The following is a 17,045-nucleotide window of genomic DNA, read 5'->3' as shown; positions in this document are numbered from 1 at the left end:
CCCTGTTTAAGCTGGAAAGGGCATTAAGGCTCAAAGTGTTTAGATAAAATTCCTGTGGTGCAAATGGCTTTTGGAAGATTCAATAATTGCAAACTTCGGTAAATTCAGATATTTTTTTTCTGGTCTCGAAAGCTGAATTAATGAGAGGTTCCGGTAGCAGCAGAGTTTGTGTTATGCTTCTATGGGAGCTAGTTTGGGGTTGGTTCACAAAAACATCGGAGCCAGGAATATGATGTCAGGGCTCTACAGTATTTGAGCTACATTATGGAAAGCTTCAGAAATGAGCAGAGAAGCATATGGTACTAGTACCTATTGGAGTTCATAAATGCCAGTGAGAGTTAACGAGAGTTTACAGCGCAGTTAGTGTATGTTGAGGCTGCAATTTCGCCCTCGAACCAAGTGTTGTTTGTTCTTGTGCCTTCCTCCGTGCATTTTTCTTTTTTGGCTGTGATTCATGCAGTACCTGAAGCGGGATTATGGGCCCTTGTGCCGGCTTCTGGAGCCTGTACTGGGAGTGCGCCTTAAGGTAGGAAAATTCAGCTTTCAGGTTTTCCTCCTGTTTGCTTTGGTAAGTGGCACGTGCAGTGTACTGCATGTCGTCCTGCTTCTGTTACAGGAGGAGATAGCGACTGGTTTGGTGAGCATAATGCACCGAGAGGAAATGGCCCAAGAGTTCCTTACTCAACTTGTCATGGCTGACCTTCAAGACATAGGTAAGTCATGTTAGCTCCTTTTTATGCGACTAACCTTGCTGCACAACTGTCCTGTAGTGTAAAAAAATTCTAGAAGGCACTTTGGACCCCTAAATTGTGATGAGGCGAAAGCCATTATAGCTCGGTGGATCATAGCCTTCCACTACGGCACTTCTATCTCCTTCTCTTCTTTTACTCCCACCTTCCTCCTTTCTTTTACGGCGTGGTACATGTGTCTGCGGAGAATTGTGACAGATACTGTGCCTTTTCTATCCTCATATTTATTCCGGGTGGTCTTTTACACAATGTGGTAGCTAGGGATATGTATGAGTTGATAGAGACACAAATTAAAGGGTTAGCGGTTGAGCAAGTGGCAAAGTGCATGACGCAAACTGCTCATGATTGTAATAGTAATGGCTGTGCAGGAGTCATATTTCTTGGTCAGCACTAGTGCGCAGTTGCATTGACGCATGCATTGTGCTCACTGTGCATTTTGTGTGTTTGCATAGGGGACCAGCACCTTACATTTCGGGGCAACTCTCTAGCAACGAAAGCAACGGAAGCGTATTTGAAGCTTCTTGGGGATGGATACCTACAGGAAACCCTTGGGCCCTTTATTAGGGATGTTCTGGCATCGAACTTGGACTGTGAGGTAAGATCAAGTTTCAGGCTGGTTTGAGTAGCGAGTGTTGATGACATAGTGAATTCAGAATATATAGATGAAGTCGGAAAAAGTGGCTGTGCCTGTGTCGCTGAGAGGACTGCAGCAATGGCTATGCCAATCATATTGACATTTGGAATATTGAGAGCTTGTGTGGATAATACTGAGCTGAAATAAAAGGAAGCCCTTGTGAACATGTTATCGGCATGGGGGCTCACACTCCCATAGCTCATTACTTACTGCTGCTTCATGTATGCATAGGTTTTCTTCAGATTTCTTTTTTTTTAATTTGTATTCGCATAATATTGAGTAATAAAGAAAAAGGGTAGAAATGCCACTTGTTTTATGCTTTCTACAGTAAAAGGTCATTGATATGAATCTCGCAAGGTTGCAAAAACTTTGTGAACGCGTGTGCATCAAGTGCTGCTGTCTCGCTTCTCTTTGCGTGTTTTTTGGAACCGAGTTAGATGAGTGTTAGCTCAGTTAACACTCGGTTTTGCACGGCTTTTTAGTAGTTTACAATTTGATTTTGGATTCTACTCTTCGAAACCTTTTCAGTGATATATATGATTTGAACTTATAGCCTGAAGTTTAGTTGTTAATCATATTTAATTAGTGTACCACATTCATGCACGATATAAGCTATCCAAAGATACACTATGACTTGGTGCTATAGCATGAAGCTAAATTTTTAATCACCATTACTTTAACACTTCAATTTTCACTACTAGTAAATTTACGCCATACTGCTGCTGCCATTGGGTGCTCTGAACCACCAGTGGTGCCATTTCGGATTGTCTTTCGGGCACTACTTTGTGAGACTAGGCTTTTAGTTCAATTTGAGGCGCCGTCTCGTCATGCTGATGCCTACGCATATTGCTCTCTCTTGCATCCATGTGCTTCTTTCACTCTTTGGGTGCGCTGAACTGCGCATTTTGAGGCATCCTAAAAATGCGATGGGTACCATCTGTGAAGAGGCACTATTATCGCACTACGAAGGAAGCCACGCAAGCACTCGATTTTGGAGCATTTCGTTGACATTCCCAACAGTGCACGCAAAGCAAGAACTCTGTTGTACAGTTAAACCTCAATATAACGAAGTCGGTAAAACCGGCACTTGAATTTATACATTGAAATTTCGTTACGTCGAAATTAGGCTCATAACATGCAAATAAAATTCTCAAATGGTGTTGCTGGTGCGAAGCACACACGGAAGAACTTTTATTTGTGGGTAAAGTAGTCTGTCACTTTCTTTTGAGTCTTCTTTGCATTCAACAACGGCATTACACACCGTTCATAGGCCCACAACGACCGCATAACCTCTTCCTCTCCTGTAGAGCCCGCGAAGCGCCTCAGTACGTCAATCGCATCGACTACTTCACGGGAGGTGGGGACGTCGTCACACTCGTCCCAATTGTCTGTTTCGTCGTCACTCTCACCTTGCAATTCCTGAACCACATCGTTCAGGATTGATTCCGTGGTCCCCTCTTCTGTCGCGAGGACACATGAATCACCAAGAACGAAATCGTCGATCTCGACGCCCTCTGGCACAGCACCACAGCTGCGAAGGCGCTCCCAAGACTCCTGAAGTGCCTGCGCTTCTGTTGTTTCAAGCGTAGACAAACCACCTTCAGGTATAGAGCTGTTGCGGAAGTGTCTGCTCCAAGGCCTGCTTTTTGAAAACAGTTTTCAATGATTTTCTTTGGCATTACTTTCCAGGATGCGGACAGCATCTCGAGCGCTTGAAACAAATCAACTTTCGTTGAACAGTTTTCAATGATTTTCTTTGGCATTACTTTCCAGGATGCGGACAGCATCTCGAGCGCTTGAAACAAATCAACTTTCGTTGAACAGTTTTCAATGATTTTCTTTGGCATTACTTTCCAGGATGCGGACAGCATCTCGAGCGCTTGAAACAAATCAACTTTCGTTGAACAGTTTTCAATGATTTTCTTTGGCATTACTTTCCAGGATGCGGACAGCATCTCGAGCGCTTGAAACAAATCAACTTTCGTTGAACAGTTTTCAATGATTTTCTTTGGCATTACTTTCCAGGATGCGGACAGCATCTCGAGCGCTTGAAACAAATCAACTTTCGTTGAACAGTTTTCAATGATTTTCTTTGGCATTACTTTCCAGGATGCGGACAGTATCTCGAGCGCTTGAAACAAATCAACTTTCGTTGAACAGTTTTCAATGATTTTCTTTGGCATTACTTTCCAGGATGCGGACAGCATCTCGAGCGCTTGAAACAAATCAACTTTCGTTGAACAGTTTTCAATGATTTTCTTTGGCATTACTTTCCAGGATGCGGACAGCATCTCGAGCGCTTGAAACAAATCAACTTTCGTTGAACAGTTTTCAATGATTTTCTTTGGCATTACTTTCCAGGATGCGGACAGCATCTCGAGCGCTTGAAACAAATCAACTTTCGTTGACCGTTCCAGCTGAATGTCGAGGAGCAGCTTGTCAACTATTCTTCGGCGATAGGCACATTTCAAACTGTTAATTATGCCCTGATCGAGCGGTTGGATGAGTGATGTGCAGTTGGGTGGGAGAAACTGCAGTTCCACATGTGCAAGCTCCAAGTCGTCAACGTGATGCGCGGAGCAGTTGTCGAGGATGAGGCATACGTGGCGTTCGGATTCTTTCATGTCCTCTTCAAGATCTTGCAGCCAACTGCGGAAAATACTGCGGGTCATCCATGCTTTTTTTGTTCGATGTATAGGCAATCTCGAGTTGCCACGAATTCTTAAAGCAGTGTGGTTTTTTTTTGCTGCGCCCGATAACAAGCGGCAAGCGCTCGGTCACTTCCATCCACGTTGGCGCACAGGAGGACTGTGATCCGTAGCTTGCTATGCTTGCCGCCATGGCAACGATCACTTTTCAAAGCCAGTGTGCGATTAGGCAGCGTCTGGTAGAACAATGCCATCTCGTCGGGGTTATATATGTCTGCCGGGTCGTAGCGCTCGAGGATATCTGGCACTGCGTTCGTAATCCAGGCAGCTGATTCTGTTGCATCAGCTGATGATGACTCACCGTTCAAGCTTTTGCCAACGATCGAGTGTCTAGCCTTAAACCTATGCAGCCAGCCGCTGCTGGCCTGGAAGCCATCGCGACCAAGCAGGCATGCGAAATCCTTTGCTCTTTGTTGTAGACCGCACCACCGATGGGAATTCTTTGCGCCCGGGTTGGCATGAACCACTTGAAAACGGCTTTATCCACGTCTTCATAGGTTGCTGCCTTCAACCTTTTCCACTGGCTGCTTGCCCCCTTTTTTAAGGAGTCGATGATGGACTCCTTGGAGCTCAAAATCGTGGAGAGTGAACTTTGCGGTATCTCGAACTTTGCGGCGACATCTTTCTTCTTTTCGCCCTTCGCGACGGCATCCAGTATGTCTACTGTCGTCATGGTGAAATGCGCAACAAACACGACACAAAAGTAAGAGGAACACGTATCACGTAGCATGAACGGTCATTAGGCGATAAACATATTAGCACAAATTTGTCTGAGCATTGCGGAACCTGCAAATGTCAGCCAAGGCTTCATGAGATAAAGATTCTTGGCAGGGGCAGTAGTGCCAATGCACGTGAGATTTTGGAAGCGTTTTTTATAAAGAACGATAGTAACTGCGTTAGTGACGCGTCAGTCGTCCTGTACAGAAATGAAGTAGCCTTTTTGAAAACGGCATTTAGAGTATGAAAATTAGGCACGTGTGACTTGACCGCTTGGACTGCACGCTTGAGTTGTTTTTAAATCGCGAGACCCAGGGTCAACTGATTTTTACTTGCCTTGACGACCTGTCCTAGGTGATAAAGTAATGTTTTATTTTACATTGTCTAAAGTTTTAGGTTTTGACTGCTTTGCTTCGCATAGATGACACGGCCGTTGCCACGAGAGATTGACTGTTATTGATACAGGTTGTTCGTTAACTTTTGCCCTGTTCGTTCTTGTTGTTAAGTTTTGTTTGTTTGTTTGTTTGTTTTTACTTCTTTTGCTTTGCATACTTGACTCTGCTTTTGCTACGAGCGATTGACTGCCTTTGCTTCACATACTTGACTTTGTTTTCTTTGACTGCTTTTTGCTTCGAGTACTTGAGACTGACTGCGTTTGCTAAGGTTCTTATCAGTTATTTTTAGTTAACCTTGTTTTAAGGTGTTTGTCATACGTGCTGAGCCATGTCATCCATGAATTCTGATAGCGGAGGGGTGGAAAACGATTGAGCTATGAACGCTTGAGTTGCCGAGAGTATAAATTTGTTCCCTTTTTCCTTCAATAAAGAGTTGGTAGTTTGCGCTCGTCCCGTGATACGTGTTCCTCTTACTTTTGTGTCGTGTTTGTTGCGCATTTCACCATGACGACAGTAGACATTCACCAACTAGCCCGCCAACAGCTCCTGTTAAGGCATCCAGTATGCTGACCTTCACTTCTAGAGAGAGCACTTTTCGTTTGCCACTCATGCTGCTGGAACGGAGCCGCCAGACAAGCGTCACGACTACAACGACGACGAGGGACAGGTCACCAGTCACGTGACGATGTGACAACAAACAAATGCACACACGCTGCACGCCGACATGCGCTGCACAAAAAATAGGCATAAAATTGGTTAGGGAGCCTGCATGCTGCGCTGCGGCGCCTAAACTGGGTGACTTTAAAACTGGGCCGATGCTCGTGTCGCCTAGTGGAGTTGCTCAACACCATGTTTGCGTCTCCCGCGTAGTACATCAGATGGCGCAGCGTATGCCACGTATCATCGTCATATTTTTAAGTGCGCTCGGCTCTGCTGCGCCGCCGCGCCAAGGTCGACCCATCTTGGCCGCACTGAGGTTATTTTCAGGCTGCGTGCGCTTTGATGGGTGCTGCTCTCAACCACTCAGAATTGTGGTACACCTTTGTTCAGGCATTGAGTCTTCAACTAACTAAATTTCGTTAAATTGAAAGTTCGCCGAAATTTACTTCGTTATAGGGGGACTAAAAATACATTGTGTTCTATGCGCCCAAAGTTACCAAAACTGAACTACTTCGTTACATCGGGGATTTCGTTAAATTGAAGTTCGTTACATCGAGGTTGTACTGTATCACAAAAAATTGTCGTCACTTAGTTTTTATCTTAATGTATAGACAGCCTTATTCCAGGCATTTGGTAGATATTATTATTGGAATACAGCTTTCAGCAGTTTTTTTTTTTCAGGATCATTCCTGCGCAGTGCAGCATTTTCAAACTGCGATGGAGTTTGTAAGGGAGGGCCTTTCCTTTTGTGGAGAGGGCTTTCGGGACAGTGCACGGCAAAGCGAAGCACGAAACTGAGAAAGAAACGCCGTTGTTTCTTTGGTTCCATATCGAATGCAGACATCCATTGTGTAGGCGTTCATCATATAGAATTATTGTGATGTAAATGGTTTTTGGCAGTTTTTCTAGGTCCATTCGTCAATTTGAGCTTAGTTAATTTGAGCTTTTTTTTCTAGTTCTTTGGAAGCCAAATTAGGAAGAGTTTACTTTAGTCATCTACGACAGTTCCACGCGGTTCCATGCAGGTCCTTCCTGTACAGAAAGCTGGTATACAGAATCCCGTGTAAAATTTATACTGAATGCTTCAGTACGGTGTACACTTCTCTGAAGTTGTAATTTATTTTTCTTTGCAAATGCCATGTGAATTCGGAAATAAACAAGATGAACAGTTTGATATTTTTTAGTTTTCAGTTTTTTTCACTGGTCAGATATTCGATATTCGAAGGCATTTTTTTTTTTGTCATATTCAAATTCAAAAATTTCAATATTTGCACACTCCTAAGTTTTTATAATTGAATACGAACCAAGTATCAAACATATGCACCCCTAATCGCATTTGAGATTTCGAATATTCGCAGGTCTGTACTGGTCACCTTTAAGTTGTCGCCAGCTTCACTGGTATACATAGGTAGCACACTTCGGCAATAGAAATTTTATAACCACCTCTCATTATTTTGTTGCACTCAGTCAATTAAAACATTTTTAACTGTCCCAGGGACCTTGAATTGAGGAGGTTCTGCTGCACTTTTGATGTGTTTTGATCCTGTTTGGCTTGCTGCAAGGATTGGAGCAGACATTTATAGTGGCCGTCAGTTTGAATTCATACTTTTGTTTTTCCAGGTTGATCCTGCCAAAGTGAGTGGTGGCAGCGGAGCTTTGCAACGACAGCAGAGTTTGTTGCGACAGAGGGTCCAGCAGGCTTGGCAGCGCATCACACAATCTGCGCATTCATTTCCAAAGTGAGCAGTTGGCTGAATTCATAACATGCAGTTTGATGGCGAACGGGGCCCATATAAGCAATGCCTATTTCTTTGTGAAGGGATCTTCGCATGCTGTTTCATGGCTACCGGCAACGACTTGGAGGAAATGCCCATGAAGAGGAACTCTGTGACAATCTCATCAGTGGTTCCATCTTCCTGCGGTGCCTCTGTCCGGCTATTTTGTCACCGAGTCTCTTTGGCCTTGCACCAGGTTAGCTGCACATTGTCACTGCTGTTACTGGCAGCCAGAGAACATCAATTTAACGTGCTTGAATGTGGATAAGGTTTTGGTGAGGGCTTTCCGTTAACCTTTTTGTTGCCAACTGTGAGTATGCGAATATTTGTAATTTTTAATAACAGTTGCATATGTTTGTTATTTGGTTCATATTTGGTTGTTGCTTAGAGAAACCAAGCGTGGTGGATCTATTGCAATGTGACGTCCAAAACTCACTCGGGAGGGATTCTACAATGAAATCATCGGTGAGCATACTAGTTGCTCGATAGGATGGGAAATCTTGGTCTCATTTGATTGTTTCTTGTGAAATTATGGCCTAAAGACCTTGAATTCGTTGCAAGCAATATGTGTCATCTTTTGTGACTTTTTACTTTTACTCTTCCATGTGCAAGAGGTAGGAGTTGATGCGAAGCAGCAGACTTTGAGAACAGAGTGCATGATGTATTCACTGGATTTAATATGGAAAACAAAAAAAAGAAAAAATACGCTGAAGCCATGTTTTCTTCACTCGCTACTTTTTTCTGAAGGAATTGTCTGTCCTTTTCTTGCCCCTGTCAGTTTCGGGCATGTTAGGCTTCCATAATGCATAGAAGTGTCGTTTTGCCTAGAAGTTTAACTTTTAAGGATTGTGTGTGTGTAAGAGGTGGACAACACAGGTAATGTGTTCATGGTTTTTACTCGTAACAGTGGTTACTTTTTGGAGTTGATTTAATTTAAACGGTTATGAAATGGCTTGATGGGAATACGTGCTTCTTCTAAAATGCTTTGCAGCATAGTCCGTGTGATCTTTTACTCACTATTTTATGCCTCTAGGCTGATTTTAACCGTGTGGGCACACTTCACATAGTCAACGCTAGAAGAAGCAATTTTGTTCTTAAATATTGCAGTCACTTCACAATCAATTGACTGTATTTGACATCTCATGCTGTCAAGATGAGGGGCTGGCAGAACGCATACTGCGTACCCTTATAGTTCCTCTGCTGCTGCTGACATTTTAGCTAAAACACCCAAGCGCAGCAGCTAATCAGGTCACGCCCAAATGGTATAAATCCTTCTTTGTGTGTTGCAGAGTACCCAGATGAACGGGCTGCCCGGAGCCTGACGTTGATAGCAAAGACAATCCAAACCCTGGCAAACTTCACAAGGTAACATCTTTCTTTTGAGGTTATGCGCTGACACGAACTTGGGAAGAGGCAGACTAATGTTATTAGTTTGGTTTTTAACATCAGTGCCAAGAACTGTGTGGAACACAGCTTTACTGATGTCAGCAGCTAACATTCAAGCTGTTTGTTCTCATTCAGGCGGATCCACAATTGCTGCTCTTCGCTTTTTGTCTTTTGAGGTTAACGCGTAGCATTTGGAGGGCATAGAACAAGTGAACAATGAGTGTAGGACAGCTGTGACAGCCATTGAGGCGTATTACTGTGCTTTCAGATTTTCCATGTGTGACTTTCTTGCTTGAGCCCATTGTTATGCTTGTATAACATTGTTACAGAAAAATGGGCCTATGTTTTTTATTTCTGTGGGTGTATTGTGCTGTTTGCTTTTGGCATTTCAAGCAAGTGGTGACTGTGTATTGGCGCCATGAGCGTCGTGCTTGTTCATGGCCTCAGAAGAAGCACAACCGCTCAGCCAGATACTCTTATGTCTGTTGCAAGCTGGCCTTTCCCTAACAAAGTTTCTAAAGCGTGTTTGAGATGCAACAGGTAACACCTGTCTTTAAAATGGACTGTCATCATGATTTAAACATAGATTTTTTGAATAACTCTGATGTTAAGTGGGAGGCTTAGCGCGGAACAAACAAGGACAAGAGAGGCACACAGGACGAGCGCTAACTTACAACTGAAAATTGGAAGGGAAAAAAAGTACGAACTCGAGGAAAAAATATGTGCGCATGCTCTATAAAGCCCTGAATTTTTTCCTCGAGTTCGTACTTTTTTTCCCTTCCAATTTTCAGTTGTAAGTTAGCGCTCGTCCTGTGTGCCTCTCTTGTCCTTGTTTGTTCCGCGCTAAGCCTCCCACTTATCATGTATTACCAACTAGCCCAGAACTCTACTTTGCTCAACTCTGATGTTCCTTTTGCAGCGATTATAAGGGGATAGGTGTAGTAGTAAAACCTCGTTACAAGAGACACTCAAGGGACCCAAAAAAGATGTCTCTTGTAAGCAAGGTCTCTTGTAACCCAAAATTCTAAAAGCACTGTGTTGATCAGTTTACTGCACACCAGCACATAAATGCATTTACATGCATTAACAGGAAATTGTTTAGGAAAGCTTAAAGAAGTTATTCATACTACAGTCGAATCCGGATATGTCGAACTTGAAGGGGATCGCAAAATAGTTAGATATATCGATAATTCGATATACAGAAATCTGCTTGTGACGGCACTTACGATGCGAAAAAAACGATACCATATTTGTCGCGTAATCAACCCACTCGCATAATGAACCCACCCTCCACTATTGCACCCGAGAATTTGAAAAAAAAAAGCGTTAAGGCCATCTCGCTCACATGCAAGCGATTGAGCGATCTCAACGACGAGCGGCAGCGACAGAGTGAAAAATTTTCAACTTGTTGGAACTGTATCCCTCTCGCCGCTCAAGCCACCGCGGCAGCTCAAAATAAGGTTTCTGTGTCGCCGCGGTAGAAATCGGGAGCGTTTTCACTTGCATGTCGATGGCGCGCGCCACTCCATTTCGGTCGTCTCATCCGCAGCTCATCTCTTGGCAGCGTGCCAAGATGCTGCACAGCGATAACATCATGGTGTATATCTTTTGATAGCTCCTGTGGGTGGCGGGGAGCAAACTTGGTAAGAGTGCCCGTGATGGCTGGTTCGATTTATCACGCCGTGCTTGGGGCAGCCGTAGTCCACTCCCACAAAATCATTGGAAAGCGTGATAGCTAAATGCTATTTGAAGTGAAAAATGCCAGAAGCCAGTGTCATGATCGCAGCTGACCGCATACTTTCGTTGCTTCATACATGCAAGAATAAACAGACTCCCGCAAAAAAACAAAAAACAAAACAAAAACGCTTCTCAACGTGCACAGCCGCCATATCTTACGCTACACCGCACTTACAGCACAACGATAAGAATGGACGACTCCCGCAAAAAAAAAAATAATAAATTAAAACTGCCGCTTCTTAACGTGCGCAGCCGCCACATCTTACACTACGCCATGCGTACAGCACAACAATAAGAATGAACGACTCTCGCAAAAAAAAAAAAAAAAATAATAATCTGCCGCTTCTTAACGTCCGCAGGCGCCATAGCACGTCAGCTGCCGCGCACAGAGGGTTCGCAACACACGCTGGAGAAAGCATCAGACGTTTTGTCTGAAAACAGGCTGAGCTGGCTTGGCGCATGCGTAGCGAGTGCTACTCCGAACGAAGGCCGGGAAAGAGAAAGGAGAGAGATAGCTCGGCAAAAGAATGGGCACACCCTTGCGTTTCGATTCCCCTATCATTCCCACCGGTTCTCCGTGGTTCATTCGCGCACATGGCTTGCAAACGTCACGTGCTGGCGCGCGGGAAACGATAACCGCGGATGCGCGTGCCTTTGGGGAAAGGGCGTGGCGCTGCCCTAGACCAGCCGTCGCCTAACTGTCCCCTCTCATTCCTTTCGCGCGTGGCTTGCAAACATCACGCAGCAAACGGCCGAGGGTGATGCGATCGTCTTTGGGGAAGGCACACTTTCCAGTACGTGGTGCGGAGTTCGATATATCGAACAACCAGTGAAATTGAGTTCGATATATGGCACGGTTTTCCTATACTTTTACATGGGATTTTCAAGGGGATATTCCGTGAGTTTGATATAACCAAAATTCAATATATCCGGGTTCAACTGTATCTCGTTACTGGTGGATTGACACCAACTGCTGGTTAGCAGTGACGCAAGGCACTGACGAAATGCGACAAGACTGCTCGCGAAACGGACAGGCGAACAGCAGCCAGAATGACTAGGCTATAGTTGGACCATTCCTTCCATGCTCCCTCAAGATGCCTGAAGACCTATTTGAAAAGTATTCAAACTTTCAAGGTATTCGCAGACCCCTAATTTTTGTGAATGTTTGCTCAGAGTCCCTCTTATTTTGCCGGAAACCAGTATGTATTCAAAATATCTTTTATATAATTAAATAGAACGTTTTATTGTCTACATTGTAATTTTCTGCAATAATGTAGTGGTTAAAAAAAAATTGTTTACCACCCGAAAATTGCCTGTCTATCCAGGTTAAGCTGGGCTCATTACAGTAAAAGCTCGTTAATTCAAATTCCACGGGGCCGCCAGGCCAGTTCGAATTAACCAAAATTCGAACTAATGAAAGTGAGCAAAAATGAAGGCGTTTGATGCCCGGAGGGCACGAAAAACATTTATTTAGCAAAAAAGTCTGTTATCATCTTCTGCTTCTTCTCTCTGAGGGCTACCGTACTCACTCGGTCTTCTAGCATGCGAATGCGACGCAGGGAGTCTTCTTCCCCCTCTTCAAAGCTGAAAAGGCGCGCGACATTCAGCGCTCCCATAACTTCTGCCGCGGATGGACGCACGGGCTCTTGCTCCTCGTCGTCGTCCTCGTCTTCTGCCTCTTCTGGGACAGACTGCTCCCCAACAATTTCAGCGACAATGTCCTCATCACTTAGGGCACTGCACACTGCTGCATCGCTGTCTACTCCGTAATCATCAAAATTGACGTCCTGCAGCACAGCACGCACAGCCGCAGGCAGAGGCTCCGGACTCCCATCGTCACCACTTTCTTTCATACTTCCGGCAGCAAAGCCACAGTGGTGGAAGCAGTTTGCAGTTGTGGACGGCGTGACCTGCTCCCATGCACGCACCAACATGTGCATTGCTGTGAGCAATGTGATGGTGCTGGTCTTCTGGTTTCCAGTGCACAAAGTCATGCGCTCGATCATGTGGCGCCTATAGAAACATTTGATGTTTCTGATCACCCCCTGATCCATCGGCTGCAAGGCCGCAGTCGTGTTGGCGGGCAAAAAGACGAGCCTTGTGGCTTTCAGCTCGGCGTCGACTTTGTGTGCCGAGCAGTTATCCACAATGAGGAGAACTTGACGCTTCCCTAGCTCCATCCTCCGATCGAATTTCAAGAGCCATTTTTTAAACAATTCGCCCGTCATCCACGCCTTGCTGTTGGCGGAGTATTCCGTCGGCAGCGTCCTAATGTTCTTGAAACATCTAGGCTTATGTGCCTTGCCGACAACAAAAAGAGGGACCTTCTCCGTCCCGGTCATATTAGCAGCAACCAGAACAGTAATCCGCTCTTTGCTTCGCTTGCCGCCAGCGCAGCTGTCCCCTTTAAATGTTACTGTTCTGTCGGGCTGGAGCTTATAAAACAAAGCCGTCTCATCAGCATTGAATATATCATGTGCCGAGTAGCTTTCTAAGTACTGCTGCAGAGCACCGCTTCGCCACGTGGCACAAGTTTCTGCATCCACTTCTTTGGCTTCTCCAGACAACACCCGGAAGACAAGATTATGTCTGTCTCTAAAGCGGTGAAACCATCCTTCGGAGGCGACAAAATCTTCCACATTCAAGCGCAGGGCGAAATCGGCCGCCTTCGCCATGATAATTGGGCCGCTCAGTGGAATGTCAGCGCTTCTCATTTCTTTCACCCACGTGATCACAGCGGTCTCAATTTCCGGATACTTGGCTAACCGAAGCCTTTTTCTGTTGCTGGCGAAATCTTCGGCTTCATAGGCATCCTCGATGGCCTTCCTATTTCGGACGTACGTCGACAATGTGCTTGGTGGAATCCCGTGCTTTTTCACGATTTCCACTTTGCTGGCCTTCCGTTCATCCACCTCGCGTAAAATAGCCACTTTCTCCTTCACCGTCTTGGCACAGTATTTCCCACGCGAACACATCTCGCGGACACAAGCTCACAACAAGCGGCGTGCAAAACGAGGGCTCACGAAATGCAACACGAAACCGTGGTCGATAACACTAAAACGTCGTTCCTCGAAGGAGTCGCGGCAGGAAAGACTGTTTAGTACTTGTTCCAGCACCCTAGCGGCGCCCCGATGGTTGTGCCATCTATCGTTCTGCTGTGAAAGCTTCCAACGATGGTTTTTAACAGCGCCGCTTGGCGGCGCGCAGTTCGAATTATGGGTGGCGGCGCCAATTTTTGAGTGAATTAACGAGCTGTTACGCGCATAGACTTCTATGCACTGCGGACCGGACCACGATGACTTTTTCGGATTATCCAAAATTTCGAATTAACGAGTTGTGAATTAACGAGCTTTCACTGTACTATCAATAGTTGGTTTGTGGGGTTTAACGTCCCAATGCGACTCAGGCTCTGAGAGACGCCGTAGTGGAGGGCTTCGGAAATTTTGACCTCCTCGAACATGCAGTGACATCGCACAGCACATGGGCGCCTTGCTTTTCGCCTCCATCAAAAGCGGCCACTGAGGCCGGGATTCGATCCTGCATCCTTGGGAACAGTAGTGGAGCACCGTAACCACTGCGCCACCCCGGCGGATATAGTGATGTTAAGAATGAAAGCTTGGGCTGCTGCCAAGCACTGACAATTTTTTTTTAAGAAAGTTTTTTTAAGTTTCTTTTATCTGTTTTTCAAGGGCTGTGAGAGTTTATTATTTTCAGCATCTAGGATTTGATATTCCTTATTTCTTTTTTCCATTGCTCTTTCTTACTTGTCGTAAAGCAGCGAGCAAATGACACTCTGAATTGCACAATCGTGTCATGTGCATGACTGCGACAGCTGTGTGTTCCTTGCACAGTCATTGCAGAAGTTGTGAAATGCAGTGGTGCCATGCTATTGAGGATGTTTTGCAGTATTTTTGTGCTAACGAAATGGTGTTGGTGTGTGTGTGTGTGTGGGGGGGGGTATGGAGGAGGGAAGGTGCAGAATTTATTCCATGCACATTTTTATGTAAGGATCAAAGCGTTACATCAAAGAGTACACACACAAGGCAGTTCTAAGTAGCTGTTTATTCTTGTAGCTTGTTGCTTTCTTAAGGATTGTGAGTCTCCTTCAGCAACTGTTTTGAGGTTCTCCTCACCGTGCCACTGCCACCACTTTCACCGGCAACAGCTAAAATGGCAGTCTCTCAGCAACAGTTAGAGCGCAAAGGGAAAAAAGTGAGAGGGAGAGCAAGATTTCTGTGGAAAGTGCCACCCTATGGAACAGTGAATAAAAAGATACAGCAGGACCGTGTTTTATTCTTTATGTGGCCGTGTGCGTGTCTTGTCATTAGGAATGTACCCTCTTGTTCGAATCCTTTTTTTTTTTTCTCTTCGAATCTCTTTATCCAGTGGTTATTTTACGTACGATGCTTACAAATCAATGTGTGGGCTTCTTAGAAACTTTGCAGAGTGCTTGCAGTGCACTGTTTAAAGATTGCAGGCAAATTAGAAGTGATGCTACTTATTCATTATTTGCTAGTTTGCCTTGTTGTTATTTTTTTCGATGGCACTTAAGGAGTGAGTGACATGTTTTGTGCAGGTTTGGTGGTAAAGAAAGCTTTATGGAGTTTATGAATGACTTTGTGGAGAAAGAGTGGAGCACCATGAAGACCTTCCTCAAGGTTATTTCGGTGAGTGCACTGGCTGATAACTCGTACAGTAGCCCACCCTGGCGCATTAAATGCTTTTTAGTTGAACCTTGGTACACTCGGGAAGTGCCTGCATCAGACGTGGCCATGAGACGATGCCTTTTATGTGGTATGCGATTTGCAGAGCCCGGTGAGCACTGAGACCAATTCGTCTGGATCGGAGGCAGGCATTGAGGTTCCCTGTGTCGTGGACCTGGGTCTAGAGCTTGCCCAACTGCAGATGATGCTCAGGGAGTGCCTACCACAGCTGGAGGGCAAGGTGCTGTGCATAGCCTACCTCTTCATTTCGTCAAGCTTGCTCGTTTTGACCTTTCAGCTGTTAGCTGGCCGAGCCTGCCCGGTTGGCGTGAGTGTATCACAAGAACAGCAGAATCGAGCATACACCTATTAGTTACAGCTGTGAACTTTTACAGTCGACGACCAATTTTTTCGGACTCTCGAAAGACCCTGAAAACGTCCGAAAATTCTGGCATTCAGAAAAATCAAATTTTGTATTAAAAAATCGTTTTACGTAAACTTCTAATTGCCACCATGGTGGAGGAAGGGGTCAGTACACCAGTCTGATGCTTGACGGTCTCGCCGCGCACTGTTGGGCGGCAATTGACGTTTGATGGCTCTACTGCCTTTGGCACCTCGCGGGCGAATGCGCTGGTTTAGACAAAAATCCAGATGCGAAAGCGAGCCTGCCGTCACGAGTTTGCTGAACTGCCACTTTTTTTTGAGGATGCTTCACTGCATAGTCCTCAAGGCCTCATCTGCCGTGCGGTGCAGCATCCTCAAAACGTGGCGGGGCCGTATGTGCAGCTACTGCGCCACACTGTGTGAAGGGCCCTGTATTTCTGGCTTAAAATTTGCTTTATATAATCACATTCTTGACCCCCTTGAACCCTGCATACCACAATACATGTTAGATGGAGGCTTGGAGGCAGTCGTGCCGCGACGAATGTGAATGAAGTCGAAAAAATTGAGCAATCAGTCGCAATGCGTCCAAAATTTCAGCAGTTCATATACATTAGTTTTATGGAGCATGTCACAGTGCTGCGAAAAAGTTCATAATCATTCATGTCTGAAAAATCGGATGTCTGAATTTTCAGTCGACTGTATAGTGTTCGTAATCTCTCACTATAACATTTGCCCGCTTGCTGTTTTCAGTTATTGAGAGGACATCGACATCCCAAGTTTATCAAGAAGTTTGCTTTTCCTCGCAACACTCAACCCTGGTGGTTGAGCTCATGGGCATCTCAAAGAAAGCACAAGAAAATTTGTGCTGCATTTGCTGCTTGGTTGCAAATATGGTGCAAATCCAGCAGATTTTTAAGGGAAAAATTCGCGCATTACATTTATGCAGATGCGTTGATAATGCTTTCAACATCCACCAGCATTGTTATTATCACATCACATCACATCACTTTATTTTCCTTAAAGACCCTTTGCGGGGTGTTACATAAGGGGTGGGTTTTTATGAAGTACAGATGTTCAATGCAGTCATGAATGTTCCAGGGCAGGTGATGGCAGCGATATCGTGGGGAAGGCCGTTCCAGTCAGCTGCTACTCGGCAAAAAAATGAATTAGAGAAAACAGTGGTACGGGCACGTGGGC

The 17,045-nt window shown here is 45.1% G+C and overlaps 1 protein-coding gene across 8 annotated transcripts in view; it reads left to right on the top strand.

Annotated features, from left to right (window-relative positions):
- Nucleotides 1-17,045, top strand: part of raskol (Ras GTPase-activating protein raskol) — a 119,371-nt gene that overhangs the window by 50,148 nt on the left and 52,178 nt on the right. For all 8 annotated transcript variants that reach the window (XM_084587844.1, XM_084587845.1, XM_084587842.1 and 5 more), the window contains 8 exons: nt 461-526; nt 617-713; nt 1,202-1,344; nt 7,484-7,602; nt 7,683-7,834; nt 8,928-9,003; nt 15,338-15,428; nt 15,571-15,705. In XM_084587844.1, coding sequence (XP_084443970.1) covers nt 461-526; nt 617-713; nt 1,202-1,344; nt 7,484-7,602; nt 7,683-7,834; nt 8,928-9,003; nt 15,338-15,428; nt 15,571-15,705 — 879 coding nt within the window. The remainder of the gene's footprint in view (nt 1-460; nt 527-616; nt 714-1,201; nt 1,345-7,483; nt 7,603-7,682; nt 7,835-8,927; nt 9,004-15,337; nt 15,429-15,570; nt 15,706-17,045) is intronic.

The sequence above is a fragment of the Amblyomma maculatum genome, chromosome 1, assembly GCF_055883805.1.
Source record: "Amblyomma maculatum isolate TAMU_Amacu chromosome 1, ASM5588380v1, whole genome shotgun sequence".
Lineage (NCBI taxonomy): Eukaryota > Metazoa > Arthropoda > Arachnida > Ixodida > Ixodidae > Amblyomma > Amblyomma maculatum.
Note: the sequence above shows the minus strand (reverse complement) of the source record. Positions and strands in the feature narration are given on the sequence as shown.